The 19139-nt window shown below is 37.9% G+C and overlaps 1 protein-coding gene across 1 annotated transcript in view; it reads right to left on the bottom strand.

Annotated features, from left to right (window-relative positions):
- Window positions 1–229: 229 nt before the first annotated feature.
- LOC104619836 (neuron navigator 3-like) overlaps window positions 230–19139 on the bottom strand; it is a gene marked incomplete at its 3' end in the record, with an annotated part of 55934 nt that continues 37024 nt past the window's right edge. The window contains exons 5-7 of the mRNA XM_010285855.1: window positions 10958–11026; window positions 8101–8240; window positions 230–1265 (exon numbers count right to left, since the gene is read on the bottom strand). Of these exons, the coding sequence (XP_010284157.1) occupies window positions 230–1265; window positions 8101–8240; window positions 10958–11026 (1245 nt within the window). The remainder of the gene's footprint in view (window positions 1266–8100; window positions 8241–10957; window positions 11027–19139) is intronic.

Genomic DNA, 19139 nt, shown 5'->3' with positions numbered 1-19139 from the left:
AAATATTTGCAGTGGATTGCTTTCGTACAAGGTAGAGACTCAGAGTTCCTGGAAGAAATTGTTCATACAGTAACATTAATCAAAAAATAATATTAGGAAAACATGTGCATGGTGCTGTGATATAAAATGGGAGATAAGAAACGTAACAGTGTGATCCACCATTACCCTATCTGTTTTAGCTCCCTTTCCTAAATGGTAACACAAAACCAATTTCCCTCCGTGACCTTACCTATAAATGAAAGGAGCTACTGTGGCAGTGTTGGGGTGACTGTATTGCTGTTGCTGAGGAAGTTGGACGACACCATTTCCCGTGCCTTGGCCACTGCTTGCAGCCATCGAGGCCGACAGAGCCGCGGAGGACGCCGGGGTGAGAGCTGCACTTGGTTCTTTCCCTTCAGAAGAAGCAAGACCAGAGGGAGGAGAAGCCTTCTCGCTAAGTTGAGATTTTGGTGTTGATTGGGACTGGTTTCCTTTTGTAGTCCTCAGTTTTTCAACTTCCTTACTTCCTGTGCATGCGGATGAAGTGCTCTGCTTTGCTGTTGGCACCTTTGAGCCGGGTTTTGGGATCCCACTAGAAGATGGTATTAAACTTTCCTTCTTGGCTGCTGTTGTCTTGCTTCCCTTTGGGATTAAGCTTGCAATTTTTGAGCTCTTCTTTGTAGATGTTTCAGTGACCTGGTCCTTCTCTTCCTTGACTGTTTTCTCAGTGCAAACTTTGTTTTTGTCCCTGTTCTTTTCCTCTTTGTCCTTTGGCTGTAGCAAAGACTTTTTATTGCTGAGATTTTTGCTTCCAGCTTTTGGAGGGGTTAACTTCGGTGATACTTTAGGACTGCTACTTGTGGAGCCGCCGCTGTTCACTCCACCGCTTAAGACATCCATTTCACCACACTCTGAAAAGGTATCATCCTCTCTCCCACTGTCACTGGGTCCTGAGCTCAGCGACAAAGGAGGTCTCAGAGCAGTCCTAGCATTAACTAGCTTGAATTTTTCCAGCATAGATTTTTGTCCAGATGAAGGGGGCTTCACGCCTTCAGAAGGTGGTGGCTTGAGCCTATCTGAAGATGGAGTAGGGGAGGTTGCGGGACTAGGCTGCTTCACAGACAGCATGGTAGAGGTTGCACTGTGTTTGACATTCATGGATTTGCTGCGCCAAGGCTTGCTGGCACTTGGAGAGGGGATGGCAGAGACCTGCTGCTGCCCAGTGCTGGTGGGATGCTGCACATTTCCATTCATGCCTGAAGATGGGTGAGGGCCTTTTGGTGAATCTGCTTAAAAAACAGAAAGAACCATAACGGTACAGTTATTCCCCCATCTCCTGCTTGAAGGTGATACGATACTTCTCTGGCATTTAAAACACAGTTACGTGTGACTTATAATGAACATAATTGGCATGTGCATGGTACATGAAGGATGCTGATGGAAAATGCCTTTTTGTTATTTAATGTTATTTAATACTTCTATAAGCTCAAGAGAGCCTTGGAAACACCTTCCTTGTAACCATTTCGTTATGCAAATTAAACCTTCCAATTTAAAGATTCTATCTTTAATAAGTCATAAATAAATTCTTCCAATCACTTCTTAATAATAAAACACTGAGGCATGGAAGAAAAAAAAGAATGCTATAATACTGGAAGAAAAACAAAACCAGAGAAAGATGTTTTTGATGTTTAGTGAAAGCAAAATCGGTTCTAGAAAGCTAAGGTTTTGGGTGGGAGGAGGAGGAGGACTGAGTAATACTGAAATTAAATGGATACGATCAATATTCATCAAAGCAAAAAATAGCAAGTCACTACACATTTTTTGGGTTTAAGTACAGTTAACAACCTTTAGTAGCTGACTTCAGGAACTTACCCCAGTGCACTTTCATAAGTGGGAAAAAATATATCAATAACTTCACCCGTGTCAGTACTTGAAAGTTACGGGGATATATCATCTACGTGGGTACAACAACGATAGTTGTTTTGGGCCTGAAGCTCAGATGGGTACAGAAGGCTCGTTTATGTGGCTCTGGTACCTTCACCACATTTAGATAGTCCAGGAACTTTAGCAAACCTTCATCATGAATGAGAACAAGACTCCTTCTGCAATAATCATACTATGGTAACAGACAACCATGATTTTCAAAAACATCATCTGGTCTTATTAAGCAGAACAGACCAATGCATGAAAGGGTTAAGCTCTTCTGTATGAAGCTCAGATTTCCAAGACATATCTCAGTATCTAAACACTATTACTCTGGAGCACCAGAGAAATGAAGTGGTAATGGCAATCAAATATGTGGTACGTAACTATTTCAGCAGACGACATATTTTCTCTTAGTGTATCTATCTTGCCTTGCCATTCAGTCTCGAGACTGCCAGTAAATTAGGCCTAAACCTTGCCTGTCGTATATAAAATTCAATACTACAAGAAAGCCTATGAAACATGCACTGCAAATATATCTCATGTAACGGCTAATAGAGCGCTTGATGTGTTGCATACACACATGAAGCCAACGCCATGCCTGGGGCCACCCTGTTTGAATAATATAGAGTATGAGGACACTGAAGACATTTGTCCCTTCAGCACAGAGTTTGAAGTTATGCATCATTTTCATTTTTGCAGTCTCAGCTCTAAGGTCCTGGTATGGATTAGACTGCCAACCTGGAAGTCTGAAGGCCACTAATACACATAGGAAAGGGAGGATTTTGAGCATCCTGAAGGAGGAGCTGTTTTTTCTTGAACAAAGAGAATGCAAACACAGCAAACTTTACTTCTCTAAATAACATTAAGAAGTTCTAGTTTAAAAAGAATAATAATAAAAAAAATCTCAACAAAAGAAACACGACAGAAATATAACAGCTTCTACTTGCTTAACACTATTGATGACTGGACCCCAGCAGGCCAGTCATCTCCACCTTCAATAGATGCTGTATAATTCCATCTGCCCAGAGTTTTTCGTGTGCTCCTCAGCCTGATTTGCAAACCCCACAGTGCTAAATGAGCTCACTCTACCTTCGCAGAAGGCTTCAAAGGCAGCTCTGCTGCCTCCAGTTACTAGGCAAGAAAATGTTAACTGCTAAGGGTTGTCTCAGAGCATTTTTTGGGACAGGTGAGGTTACAGCTTATCCCCCAGGCTCCAGGTAGCACCATGCACATGGAGCAGCTTTGGTGGGCAGCTGCAGAGCTGATCCCTCCCTTGTGACCAAGGCAGGAATTGTGGCTGGGCCCCCGCTCTTTTCTGGTGAGCCTCAGATCCTGGAAGAGAGCCTGGGGCCAACAACAGCTGTTGGAAATTACTGCAGCCCTCGGGCTTCCTTAATTTATACCAGGGATCAGCCCCGTGGCTGATAGCCCAGGACTGGGTGTGCACAAGGACCTTCTTGCACACATCTTGCCTTGCACTAAGCTTGCCTTAATTACACAGGAGGATTGGGGGCTTCAGCTATCCCAATAGTTCTGCAGAAGAACAATTCACCATTAGCTTTGCAGAAAACAAGTAACAATCTGCAAACAGCAGGATGCCACTACACTCTTTTGTATTAATTCTGGTAACACTTGTATGGCTTCAGGCTATTAGTTTTACTATAAAAAAAAGTGTTCTGATTAAAAAGAAGAATGTATATCTTGCCATGTTTCCTCTTATATAATATTAAACTCTTTGTGGGGAAAAATCGTAAAAAGACTATTTGCTCTTTTTTTTAGAGAGTATTTACTCATCAACAGCTTGTTCTGCCACATGCACAGCAAAAAAAGCCCAGGTTCCTGGAACCACTGGTACTTATTTGATCCCTGTGCCACAAACCATAAACAGCATCAAAAAATTACAGAGAATTTTAACTTGCCCTTAATCTTCAATTTAAAATGTATCCTTAATGTTTCCACAAGAAATGTGGACTGCACGCTCTCAAGAAATATTGAGAGTGTGTCTGTATGTTTAAAGATGTGGAATAAAACAATTTATTTCTCCCCCAGGCCAAATGCATTATTTGAAGCTGCACATCATTCATTGCTTTCTGCACGTTCAGTTGGACTTAGCTTTAGCTGTTCGTTATATGAAATCTGTCCCCACCTTATGGTGATTTTGATACAGAGTGAACCCAAGCTATGACAAGGATTTAATATTTCTATAAACCAAATTTTACAAGAAGACAGTCTTCTGTTCAGAGCTTAATCCCCTTATTGCTGAAATGCATAATCAGCTTGTGTTGAAAACAATTTTTCATTCTCTTTGAGAGCTCAGTGCTTCAGAGCTCAGCCCAGCCTGCGCTGGGAGAACAGAGCAGCAACACCCCCAGGTGTTCAGTGCAAAAAGAGAAATTTCTACCAGAACCCATCAAGACCATGACCACCGAATGGACGTTTTCAAGTCCACTTTTCATAGGTTGTTGCACAAAAAAAGGACATGTGAGGAGTTAAACTTAAATCAGCCTTCTCTGTTTTCTTATCTGTGACCTTTGCCGTGTTCTGTGCTGTTGGAGAAGACAGGACCTCTCTGTCCACAGCTCCCCTGTTGCAGCATAGTTCGGTACTGATAATCTAAATATTCTGTAGCAGGCAGGTGTCCAGTCACTCACAATAAAAAAGATTCGTAGAAAGTGGAAGAGCAGCAAGGGATTGCTATAAGGATGTCTGAAGGAATGGGAGGTCTATCTGGTGAGACTGAGAGAATTCAGCTTGTTCAACAGTTCCTTTCCAGATGTCCATGAGACAGTAGCTGCCCCTTATCAGCACAGGAGGAGAATACCACCAGGGACAACTGGCAAAATACTGGACCAGAAGAAATGTTATTTTTCTATTTATATTTTTATATATATTATACATATTAGATTATATATATAAAAATAGATATAATAATATATATAATTATAACCTAATTAGCTATAGATGTACATACTGGCCACAGATTAACAATGATTTGCATCATCAGACAACAAAGTTCCAGGACAGAGTTTCTCAGATTTGGTATGGCAAAATAACCTAATACTGTCGAAACCGAGTTTGGACAATACACAAGCTCCATCTTATATCATTAAATTATATTGAAAAGCAGGCAATTAAACTCCATGACATAGAGACCCTTATCAGTGTTCAGATACAATGTTTCTAAGCTCTCAAGTGTAAAAATTTGTTTTTAAAATTTTACTTGAATTAGAACATTATTTCTTTACTGAACTCAAAATTCCCTGGGTACCCCCTTATTAGCAATGTGAATAATTACTTTATTCACCAGTTTCATTTTCATAGTTTTATTTTCATCTTTATTTTATTAAGTCAGAAGCAGATAGATGTGATGTGACCTGGAAAACAGATGTGTTCTTTGAAACCCATCCATAAGCTGCAAAGTCCAACAAATAAAAAAAAAAAAAAAAGGAAAAAAAAAAGATCAGCTCACTGAAGCTCCAAAAATGAGTTTCAGCTAATGGCGCATTTATTGTTTTTGGTTCATTCTGTGTTCCTAACTTAATCACAGCTGCAGACAGTTACCTGTGTCACAGCGATGGGTTGGGTGTGTGGGTGAGAACTGAGCTGTACTCAATAAAGAGCAAACCCCCATCCACTCAGGGGAGCTGCTTCTTACTGTGTGAACTACTCCTTAAGCAACATTCAAAGGAGATCACACTAATGACATACTAAATAATGAAATACTAAATAAAAGGTCCATATCACATCTTATTTTGTATCACCTTCATGTCTCCTTTAACTCTGACTACTCATCCATTCCCCACTGAGTTGGGGAGTGAGCGACTGAGTTGGAAACCGTGTAATGTAGGAATGGATTTCAAGTATTACGTATAACTGGATTAAAAAAAACCACTTTATGTTGTATATTTTTTCTGAGGTCTCTTTATAGCACATACAGGAAAGTGTACAGCAGAGAAAAATGTACCAAAAGTGGTCTGCCCTTGAAGAGGTCTGGAAGTCCCAACCTCTGATGACTTGTGCAAGTTGTCTCTTTTTCCACTTCAGTTTATGCAGCACTAATGCAGAATTACAGGCTATTTACTATATGATCTAAGTCTCAGAAATTAGAGTGTATGGACTGTATACCCATTCAATGGAAGTTGTTAAAGTTATGTTGCTCCAAACATCTGCATCACAAGCAAAATTTGAAATATAAGGTTTATTATATGTGCCACGCTGTAAGGAAAAATCAGTTTTCCGTGTATAGTGACTTTTTTTTTTTTCCAAGGAGGTTTTTGTTATTATGACTATTACTATTGTGAGAGTTGAAGTTTATTTCCAAACAAAGTCTTTAAAAAAAATCTCAGGTCACAAAACATCCTCAAATACTTTAAAAAAGTATCAAAAGACTACTTGGAAATGCCATTATAATATTCAAAAATTAGCCACTATAATAATAAAATTTTATAATTAATGGTTCAGTTGTTTTTATGCAAAGCAGTAGCATGGTGAATTCAAATACAGACTCTCATGTGTTCCTTTATTATAAAAAATATCACTTTGCTATCCTTACACTCACAGCAGTCATTTTCTCTAATAAACTTCTGCTTTATATTCTAAACCAAACCTGTATTCACTTTATATTCTCATGTAAAATCAATGTTCTACCATCCATTCTGCTGTTTTGAAAGAAAGAAAAAGGACCAGACAGAAACATCTCAAATATAGTACTCTGTAGTTATGCAACATTACATTTTATATATCCTGTAATACAAATTGAATGATTATACACAAACAAAACCAGCCCTTATCCTCTTGCAAGCGATGACTTCACTAAAAAACTCATCAAAGTTCTCATTCTCTGCTGAAATGGGAAAGAAATCCATCATGCAAAAAGCCATGTAAATGTGCAATTCAATGCAAACCTTAGCAGTCAAAAGACAGTTTCCAAGTAACAAGGTAAGAATGTTAACATCTACAAGCAAGTCTCACCTTGAATCATTCCACTCTCACATATTTTATTAGAAAACATGTCAACTTTATGAAGCAATTCTAAAACCTAAACTGCTGTACATACCTTCACTCAAGCAGCCACATCTCCTCCATACCTCATAACTTCACTGCCGTATTTGTGAACTATACAGTGTCTGCTCAGTTCTCACTCCGATCTCTTTCTAGTTCTAGCTTGGATGTCTTGTCATAAACAAGTCCTTGATAAAATAAATCCCACTATCAAACTATCTAAAACATTCAACCCTGATAGTTAATAAAATAAAGAAATAACTATTGAAAGGATGGTTTTATATCTTCAGATACAGCTAGGGGCAAAGTGTGTTCATCAGAATTTTGTAAAAAAAGTCTGGATAGCTGCCTGTTGCTTGGATGAAGAACATTCACTGCATACTTGTTCCTCCCACAGACCCCAAGGATGCAAACGGGTACTATGTATATTGTATCATTTTCAACTGTATTCTAACCCAGAGATATGAATAAAATGCTGTTCATTACACAGAGGGAGAAAGAAGGGGGAGAAGGGGCTGGATTAGTTACACAACTCAGAAAGCTGAATTTTTACATTATTCTTTCTGAGATAAAGTCTGAAGAGGCACATTTTTCAAGAAAAGAGTGTCAGGGTAGGAGAAGTCCAAGCACCCAGGGAACTCGGTTTGTTTCCATAAAGGAAGTTCATATTTAAAGGATGCAAGAAAACATGAACACTGAATTCAAATTGCTGTAAAATTTCACTACATTTGACTTAATTTCCAATCCTCTATTCAGACTTACATGTACACTAGATGAAGTTCTGAAGGAATAAATGCATGTAATATTCTGATGCAAATACAATATTCTGATTCGTCTCCGTTAGAGGCTAAGATGCAAGGTCCCTTGAAAATGATGGCAGTCTTCCTTTGGGTATGAGTAGACTTGAATATGGACCAAGATAATAGACATCCAATATGGATTCATTTTTATTTCAGAAAAATCACCCAGTGATATTTCCATCAAAGAGAGATAAGATATAACATCTTGAAAGTTCTGAACTTTAATCCCAACTCAACCACAATTCTAATTCAGAATGCTATCTCCATAGGTCTTCCTTACCAAGTCTAAATATTACATTCACTTTTTTGACCCCTGTGGATAGGTTCTTTTGGTGATTTTTTTTTTCCTCTTGTATGTTATGTAGAGTAAGCTTAACAACATTTAATCACTTACCTTTTTCATTTCCATTTGCATATTGTGGAGGCTTATTTTTGTCAATGCTGTTAAAGCTCTGGCTTCTCCGATTTAAATTAGAAGCTCCCTGGACTTTGGTACTGCTGCCTGCAGCTGGCACCCTTGAGGGTCCTGGAAGCCTGGAACGTTATAATCAAAAATCAGTTCATTTTACATAATGCAATATATAGAGGAGGCAGTATGCAAGTATCAGACCAGAATTTAAAACCAACAACTGAAAACAATGATTCCAGGTAAACAACAACAAACAGGAGGATTCGAATTAGTTAGACTCCACAAGTGAAAATAAAATCTTATCCTTACGCACACAAAAGGGAAAAAGATGCTTTCTAGAGTCACAAGACATGTAAGAAGCTGCTTTGCATTTGCCATTAACATTGCTAAAACAGATTCACCCTAACAATCCATTGAAGTGCAATATCAACTTTTATTTAAATCTGTCACTTTGGAAGAGGAAATGTTACAGAAATTGATTAGAAAGAACAATAATACATGGTTGAGAAATACTTTGTATCTCTTACTCTTGTAAATATTTCACAGCTTTGTTTAGCATAAAAGCTGGCTTTTTAGTTATCATCTTTGGTTATTTTTCAGAGGGCTAAAGCACTTACACCTTATTATTTTAAATTAAAAATATTGAAAATACATACTTTAGCTAGATGCTCCAGATACATGTTATACCTTTTAGAAGAGGTATATAATGTAGACTATACTGTTCATTTGTTAGTATTTGCTGCCACCATCTGAACCTTATTGTGTGGCTATGCTAAGGAAAAAAATTGTAGACTCTTGTCCCTGGTGTGTGTAAGCCTACTTTTTTATTTTTTCTGTCTGAATCTGTCCTCTGATGTAAGATTCCTTAATACATGCTTACTTCAAACTTTCTGCAGTGTCTTTGTGGGCATCCCCACTCTTTTCCAGTTTTGCTATCTGATAGACAAAATGAAATGCTCGAAACAGCAAGAGGCTTTTGCCATAGGAGAAGAATCTCTCTCTTTTGTTTCTCACTTAATGGAATGGTATGATGATTTTAATACTGTCAATACAAAATATACCAGATTTATAAAGTTCTGTTAGTTTCACTATATTATGAAAGAGCAGCGTCAGAAGGGAGAAAAAAATCATGTTACAAAGAATTACAAAATGTTAGATTTCTTGCAAACTTGTTTGTTTCTTTAATATACTGGCATAAGAGAGATGTTTAAATAATTTTATTTTCATTAATGAATATATGTAGACAGCTCCACGTTCTCTTCCTTTACCAACTGAAGCCTCAGAGAGCTAATCCATTCGTTATTTTTATGGCTCCACCTTGCCTTTCTGGCCGCCAGCCTGCCCTGCTAGTCTCTGTGCTGAGCCCAGAGCAGACTGTCTCTGCTCTGCAGCTGTACGCATGCTAACCTTTACCGTGACCCATGAATTCGAGTGATCTTCTGTTCCCTGAAGAATGCACTAAAACAAACTTAAAAATCCATTTGCTCCTTCTCATTACCCTAATTTGACAGGCAGTAAGAGCCCTGAGATCATTTGTCAAAGGTAATGAAAAAAGCAATGAGAAGGCATGTGCAACACTGGAAACTCATCTGCTCTGTTAAAATATAAAATAGTTCTGAATATATTCTGCATGCCAGAATTCGAGAACTTGCCACAGTAAGCACATTATACATGAAGTTATTTGCTCTACACACTTCCCCATTTACCTCATTTGTTGTCTTTTTTAATTGAATTCAAGTTTTAAATTGCTCTTGCAGAATCATGTTAAGCAGCTAAGGAAATGCAAAGAGGAAAATAACAAATAAGGGACAAGTCACATACCTCTAAACAGGCTTCGGAAACACTGCCACAGATTTAAAGTATTAGACAATAAAACTGTTAACCCCAACATGTTGAATGTGGACAAGACAGGAGCATCAGCAATAAGGAAAACTGAAGACCTATAAATGCAGGTGCAAAGCAACCGGACCGTGGTTTAGCTCATTCCAAGCTACCACCAGCAACTCAATTTGTGTTAGTGCGCTATAATGCAAAACGTAACCTTTATTGTAGATTATGCAATTTAGAGTTCATTGCTCTCACCAATGAACTGTACAGCAAAGGTATAATTAATGAACACATTAATTATCCCCCACCAAAAAAAAAAAAAAAAAAAAAAAAAAAAAAAAAGAAGAAGAAGCTAGAAACAAGAGTAAGCTTTAGACCTCAGTTTCTTTCTTCTGCACTCTGGCTTGTAGATTTTAGTGCTCATGGAAATGATAAACTAAAAGCACTGATGAAATCTGAAACAGGTCAGCTCCTACACACAGCTCTGTCAAATTCACTGCCAAAACAAAGCATCTCATTAGTGGGAACTGTGTGCAGGCTACTCTTCATGGAGCAGAAGTGTTGGAAATGGTTCTTATTTTCTGCTCTATTTTGCCTCTGCGTGAACTTGGCTCTGTGAATTCAACCTTTCAGGTGGGTTTGCAATACATACAAAACATCTCATGGGAATTGGGATGGACTCCCAAACTTCTTTTCACTCATGACTAAAGTAAGCCAGAGAATTAAAGAGCACTAAAATCACCGACTAATCCTTCACATCTAATATTTTACATGCAGGATACAAAGACGCAGGATACATAACGACCAGAAATATTGCTTATATACAGTACAAATCAGCTCCTTCCAGTCCATACAAAAGGCTTTCCCGTGGCAAAGCTCATCGTTGCGAAGCTTGCACACATAACATTAATACACATTGTTTAATGTCCACTTATGTCCAAAGGATAAAATATCAATGGGCATATACTTGCTTGAGTATTACTAACAAGCAATAAATTAGAGATATTTAACTGACCTAGAAGTCTTTTTTTGACTGGTTGCAATTCCACTGTGATTAGACTGAGTTGCATATCTGGCTGTGAGACTGTATGAGAAGAAACAGAGAAATTGAATTAAAGAATTTCTTTGAACATGTATAGAAAGAACACACTTACCAGCAAACTATGAGTTAATGAATGCAAATTGAACATGGATAGAAAACACAAATTAACTGGCAAAATATGACATAATGCAAACATGCAGATTTGTATGAGAGATGTAATGCACAGATTATGAAATAATGGATATTGCTATAACTTGTCTCATTTGCTAGAAATTATCTTAGGAATAGAAAATGCGGGCAAATTTCCACAGTGACTCAATTACTGAAGTCCAGCTCAATTCACACAGAATGCATCTCAAAACTTTGTGCCTTTTTTTTTTTTTCATCCTCAAAAAGTACTAAGTGCAAATACACACCTACTATTTTCTCCAGCAACCTGAGAGACCTGTTCATGGTCTGGCAGTTAGGAATGAAGTTGCTATACCAGACCCAATGTGGACTCAGAAAAATTCCCGCTAAAGAAAGGTGACCCTCCTGACAGTAGAGCTATTCGGAAGAAGCATCCCATCATAATTTTCATTACTGTTACAGCAGCACAGGTCATGAATGTGATGCATTACCCAGGCAATGAATCAAAGGCTTCATTAGGAAAGCCCTGACACGTGCTTAGGCTCACTGTTAAAGTCCGTAGGAAAATGCACCTTTGTCGATTAAGGCATCCAAGCAGTGTTTCTGCAGCAGAGGATATGCTGTGCTACAGGGCTAAAAACTGTACATTCCTTTTGACACCCAACACTGTGTCATTACTAAACAGAAAATTTATGCCTTTATTCTTTTAGGCATTTACAGAGGAGATATGTCAAATGTACGGCCAAGGTAAGGCCTCCTGCCAGATAGCTTCAGTTACTATAAACAGGTGCATCCTTTGGGATCCACACAGCCTAAGGATATAGACAGGTGCCTAAGCCAGGTGCAATCACAACAGCAAATTCCTTGCATTATTAAGGAATCGATGGAGAACTGAGTAAGCAGAAACTCTGATAGTCACAAATTGCTTTTGTCGCCTACAGTTCTGCATATTCCAGCAACTCTTGAGTAGCAGCAGAAACCACAGTGCTCTAGTCCTGGCTTTATAGACTCACAGCACTTACAAGAAACACCTGGTGGTATTGAGTCTACCAGAAAAGTTTTAAGCAATTTCTGCTAGCTGACTGAAGGACATGGCCGGAGTATAGAGCAGATGGGAGAAGCCCTCAAGTGAGAAAGTTCTTCCCATACTGGCACGGCAGTTCTGAAGAGGGGCAAGAGGAAGGCACAAACCAAGGGACAATGTGAGACTTGAATGGGATGCGTGATTATTGTTACTTTACGAAATTAAACCCCAATAAGGGGTTCAGCATTGCCTCTGTGCCTGCTAATTACAAATAGCACATGTGTACACGATGGATACACAAAAAGGAGAATAGTTCAGTCTTAATAGGGCAAAAAGGAATCATTCAATACATAAAAGCAGCATTCAATTCTCTGACATATATCTTCACAGTAATGCTGACAAAGTGCTCTTTTATATGACCATAAATTCTGTGGGAATTGCAATAAATTATAATATTTTCATAATAATTACAGTTTATATATTTTCATCTATCAAGTCATTAGTATATTGCACTATATTTCACTTACAGCTGTCTTTCTTAATAAATTCTGTACATATGATGCAAATGTGACATAGGATGTTTTGCTGAAGTTGCTACATTTGTGCCTGGCATAATAGCCCATCTTTAAATAAGATTTTTCACTTGTGATTTTGTCAACATACCTAAAATGAAGGAATCTAGAAATGGTTAGCTGGCTATCTGCATTGACTAAACTAAGAAGTTTGTGAGAAAAATGGTATGTCAAATAAACCTTAGTGCATTTATGTTGTGAAAGGTAAAATGATACACAGTACAATCAACATGGACAGTGAGCTGGAAAAACAGAGTGAATGGGATTAAAGAATCTTAATCTTAACCGCTGGCTGAAAAGGCTGAAGACTCTGCCTTGCTGTAGTGTATTGTAGATTTTCTACCTCAAACAACACAATTCCAAAGTAGCTGGAAAATAAATACTCAGATAACTTAATCTCAGTAATGTTGACGAGTTGTTGACAGTTGACACTTTTTTTTTACATGAAATACCGATCTGGAAATGTTTGCTAAAATACTTTCCTTCTGTGCTTGTTACTTGGGACTCCATCCACTAGCAAATTCATGAAATGTCAGCCTACAGACTGCTTTCAGACTTTCCAGGCAGGCTTGAAATGCATTGATGGATATGTCAACATCAGTAAAACATCATTTCCACTATGACTGGGTATACTTATTTTCCAAAGTAATACGACAAATGAAAAGGAAAAACAAAACTTTAACAGCTCATAAACCAGATGCATCAAGTTCCTAATGACTTTGGGTTTCCTTCTCAATTAGCACTGGATATGCTGGGCCCATTAAAGCTTTGCACGGATGCCTGTTTCCCAACTGCTGGCCTCACTATTACAGATGTGAACTGCAACACATCTAAAGCCTAGCCGCTCTTCTAAATGTATAAACAAATATGTACCTGCTGCCCTCCATCGCACCAGATAATTGTCTGTGTGTAACAACATCTGGCAATCAGGAAAATAAACTTGTTTTGCTTAAAGCAGTCGTTTTTTATGCTTAGAGATCCACCCAAAGGTTTAATGAATATGTGCCTGCACTAAAGCAGCAGATGCATGTTAACAAACCAGACAGTACACGCTTAACACTACAATATTTAGGACAAGGAAGGGTTTACTTGTCAGAGGGTTGGAAAGGGAGATTTTGAAAGCCTCCGGTTCTCAGCTGTCTGCTCCCAAGACCCTTTCCACTGCCATAATACTCCCACCAGCAGTCTTCCCCAACATGGTCACAGCTTTGACTCCTCAGAGGAGCCACAGCAGTTGCCTAAAAAGCCCAGCCGACAGGACATGGGCAGGAAAGGGACATGCGAACTACAGCGGAGACCAACTCTGACAGCAGAGTCGGCAGGAGACCCCACTGCAGTCCTGGAGGCACCTGCAGCGCTGGACCTGGGCCAGTAAGAGGCCTTCTGGTCTCTGGCATCATGCGTAACTCTCCCCTTCCACCTGACGCATACGGGAAGAGAAGGCAGATGCTCCTGGTTAAGCAAATCCTGTTCAAAAGAGGTCAGATGGTATAAACATATTTAATCCAAAATCCTTAGAAATCATCTGGACACTTCAAACTGACTTCCAGGTGGAAATCAAGTCCCTGTCTTTTCTCTCGCAAACGAGGGAAACACTAGCCAACACAGCAGACATGAAACAGTGACAGTGGGTAATTCCTGTTGCTGGTCCCTTGATTAAATGCTGTGAGAAAATGGAATAATCATGCTGAGATTGCCCAGAAAGGCAGCTAAGCACAGAGGTAGCTGAGGTAGTGTTGAGAAGGAAGCTACAGAGATGTTAGAGATTGGCCTGTCCCTGAGGTGCTGGTGGGGAACACCACAGCCGTGCTACAGCCATGCTGGTGGCAGGAACCAGGCCTGCGCTGCGCCATGCGACCCTGCAGCAGAGTCAGTTGCGTTGGGGAGCTGTGCACCATCTTCCACTGAGGTGGGTGGGGAACTGATGGAGGGCATGCAGTTGCAGGCAGGATAAAAAGCTTAAGAAATTGTCCCGAAAGGTGTAGGGGAACCTAGGAAGACTATAAGCTACAATACTAACGGTTCTTAAATGACGTCCCACTGAAGGTGAAGTGAAATATTCAACTGAAATGGGCAAATAAGACCAAAGAAGATGAAGAGGGAAGGCAAGTGACTGCTCGACACGGGACTAAACTGCCAGAAAGTCTGTCTTGCTGCTATACAAACAGTATGGTATATCAGGAAAGAAGCAGCTCCTTGGAAGTGTGTCTACCACGTAAAGCTGAAGGATGAAGCTCCTATAAACCTGGATACAGAGCATGAATCAGGATGAAAATATTTTAGCCTTGTTCTTCAAAAAGCAACCCACGCAGCGTCACCCTGCATATCATCTCCTTTTTATTAACAGTCTTTTGAAAGATCAAAAGGATCATGTTACATCACGCTGCCATTTTCCTGTAATGTCAAGAATTACATGGTGATTCTAAAATGCCAGCTATTTGATCTGTTAAAATTAGACAGAAAGCAAAGGGGTTTGTAGTATGTAATCAAAGCCTTTCTACCTTACTGACATACTTAATTTTTAATATGCTGTTGATCTTATAGAGTGCATTTATATCACTAGGGTGACTGCACTCCAGAACTGTTCAAGGCTTTTTTATTAGAACAATTCCCTGATAAAAAACTAGCTTAAAAAGACTCCATTTTCAACGTAAAAATTTCCCCAGAAGGTCTTGATTGTGTTGTACACATTTTTCTCTTTTTTTTTTTTTTTTTTTTTCCTTTCCCCCTGTTAAAACAAGCTCCTTGGCTGTACAATTCCCATTTGCCCGCTTGGCAAAATGCACAAGAGATAATATTCTAAGGTTCATCTAAATCCCAAGCATGCCTAGAGAGATGCCCCAGAAAACAAAAGTTTCCAGGATCCTCACCATACCAAACAGTCTGGGCGGGTAAAAGATCCTTGATTCCTCAAATGGACAACCAAGAAACACTGAGAAGAAAACCAAAACACCCAAATATTCCCATGAAGAATATTTTTCAGACATTTCTTTTGCCTTTTTAACCCAGTCTTGGTGAATTAATATACATTTCTGTCTACATATATGTATCTATCTATCTACATATATATATATTAATTGTTATTTATTTATATATAAATGCTATCAATGTATGTGTATTTTATAGTTAAGTATTATAACTATTTTGTATTTTATAGACATATATTATGTATATATATCTAACACAGAAACACACATTTATCTTTTCATTCACAAGAGGAAATATCTATGGCTCAGGCAGTTCTAGCTCATATCATGTCATCTGTTCTATATTAGGTGGACATTTCTCCTTTCCGCTCTTTGAACTTCTGGCATCTTATAGAAGAAGTCTGTCTCCATCTGATTCAGGCTTGGAGGTACAAGTAAAATTGTGTTTTCAATGTTTTCCTGTTGTTCACAGCTCATAAACCAAAACACAGATAATCCAGTTTTGTGTCAACATTTATGTTCTTGCAGAACACGTTGACTTGTAATAAGAATGAATCGTCTGCCGCAGTGACCATACCTTTCCCACCCTGGTCCCAGTATTTGTAGTATAGGTATTTTGTGGAATTCAGTGAAAGGATATATGAATCACAACATTAAAGAAACAAAGAAGGTATCAACCGAGTAATAAATGTGCTACTTACTTAGCTACTCTGCTTAACCTGACCTGTAGCTCACCTAAAATAATGCAGTCTTTCAAAAACCACTAATCTTTCTGAACAAATCGGCCAAGTGGATAACAGCGTGCTGCCAGAACTAGGACTAGGCCCTTAGGGACCAACCCTACCCTTTTATGACCTTATCTCCATACCATTTATGATCTTGCACTAGAACAAAATTATATCAGAACATCTGCACAGTAACATATGCCACTATTCTGTTTCACAGTTTGATAGAATAAAACTGTAACACAGCTTTCTCCTAGAGGGAATGAAAAAGGGGGTGCCAGAAAGCCTGAAGCTGTCACTTTTTCCAATATACACGCATTGTCTTTTGAACTCTTTCATATATTTCCAGAAAATCCACATTCATCAACATCTTAAAGTGTAACGGGCATTGTTATAAACCTGCATTAGTCAACCGATCAACACATAGTTAAGGCTGTTCTTATTTAAGGTATTAAAGTACATTTGCGAGCAATTTATTGTGTCTCTCCATTGACTCTAAAATAGTAAAAAGCTGTGCAATACAAAGAAATTACAAAACCTTCTACCAACATTTTAGCTATCTTCCCATAGGCATTTTCAAAGAAGCAGACCAAAACACAAATAGATATATAAGTGATTTTTGTAAGCTGCTAATCTATCTCTTGTGTGATTAATTTCAAATGTAACAAAAGCTCATTTTTTCACTTCTATTTTAATTCATTTTCCATGGGCACTAATTGCTCTAAGTAGCACTGCCTGTGCTTCTTTGGAAGTGTATGGATTTGTAATTATTGTTTTTGTCAATAAAGAATGTAATTTTCTTCATAACAGCTACAAAGTGTACTGTTATTTCATTAACTGATTTCTGTAAAACAACAATATGTAGAATATCACACTTGTTGCACTGTCTGAAAATATTAAGAGCTTAAAATTGATAAAAAGGACTGACAGTAGCAAAAAAGCAGTACAAACATAAAACCATGACTTGAATGCAAGAATGCAAGGAAAAGATTGAGCTATGTAATTCTATCACGGGATCTATTAAGGAATAAATAAGAATAAAGAAAGAACATTTTGCTTCAGAATAGGTAAGAAAATTAATCATAGGACAAAAGAAAGAATGAAGACCACAATAGTTCACTATGGCTGCCATTGAACTTTACATTTAAGTTACATTTGCCATATACAAGAAATAATAGGCAACTCAAATGTTTGTAAAACATCAGAATTAAATAGGTGGAAGACCTGGGAAAGGAAAAAATGCTTGGACACAATTTTCAGTAGAATTCATTTTCAGAGAATGAGAAGAATTAATTAATCTGTATGGAGCATGAGGGTAGAGCAACAAAGAATGCCTGAAAGGAAAATAACTACATTATAAAGCTTCTGTTCCTTGAAAGGGAGTATATAAAAAGTTGGGTTAAAATGCCACAAAAATGAATGGAACTCTTCCCATTAAATTCTACATGATCTGGATTAGGAACAGTGAAAATTATGGCCAAAGTGCATCCAAACTGAAATATAAAAAGCAATGAGTGGCAAAGGAGACAAGTGCAAGACAATGACAATATCTGAAATGCACAGGATGAAAATTGAATTAAAACACTCTTTTGAAAACTGTAAGAGACAACGAGAAAGGTTGACAGTCACATTTTGAAATGCAAACAGAACACGAGGTAGAGAAAGAAATATCATTCTTGAGCAGATGGCAGAGGTAATTTATAAACAGGAGAAATCAATGTAACTATGTGTCACAGGTTCCTAAAGAAAATGTTCAGAAAAACATCAAGTACTTTGCAGGGAGGAAGAACTGTAGAACATGCTAAATAACACACAAGGGCAGGTACCAACCAGTAAAGGACAAGATTTTCAGGATCTGGCCCACAGAATTATGTACGAAGGTAAAAAGTACAAGCAGTTTCTGAGAGGTTGGTAGTGAAATGTTTAAATAAGAGATTTTTAATCTCTTAAAAAAAATTAAACCTATTGAGAGGCTATGAAGTGCTTTATAATTTAATTTTTTATACTTTCTATCTAGTAGGTGCTATTTTATAGCTATAGAAAAGACCATTTGTTTTAGAAACGGGAAGTCTGCTTTGAAATCCCTTTATTCCCTTTTTTAAGCTTAAGAAATATTATTAGATATTTTAGAGAGGATGGGCTACAGGGAGGAAGTGTGTGAAAAATACTTTTTTGTTGTTGCATTGTTCTGCCTTTTCTGTGTGAGGGTTATTAGAAAAGTTAGTCACTTGACATCATCAAAAAGTAATCCTTTTGTGTATGGTAATTTCTGAGTCTTTCAAATGAAACAGAAGTATGTATTAGGAAACTTCAAATAGTGCTGATGTATTCTTTTCATGCTGTTTTGAAATACAGCCATTAAGGTGAATTTTAGGGAAAAAATACAAATAGTTGCTAATGAAACTGTGGCAGTAATACTAATATAATTTAAATATAATTATTAGTATTAGTAATACTAATATGTAGGAGGTTATGAAGGTGTATTTTTTTACATATTGCTCAGTCTATATATCATAGCTGTAGCCTAGAAAATTCCTGAAACCGCAATAATTCCCAGCAGATAATGACGGTTATAGCAAATGTTTAAATTAGTTTCATAGTTGTATGAAGTAAACAAATGGTATGTGCAAGGAGAATCACTTTTCTTGATTACCTATACAGTACTTATCACAGGAACGAATCTCTAATTTATGCAACTCATCATTATTAAATATTATCTATTTGCTTAGGTACACAGTTAACTGATTTCATTGGTATGCAGAGATACTGTATACTTTA

This window comes from Phaethon lepturus, unplaced genomic scaffold (assembly GCF_000687285.1).
Source record: "Phaethon lepturus isolate BGI_N335 unplaced genomic scaffold, ASM68728v1 scaffold10634, whole genome shotgun sequence".
NCBI classification, from domain to species: domain Eukaryota; kingdom Metazoa; phylum Chordata; class Aves; order Phaethontiformes; family Phaethontidae; genus Phaethon; species Phaethon lepturus.
This window is presented reverse-complemented; position numbering and strand designations above follow the sequence as displayed.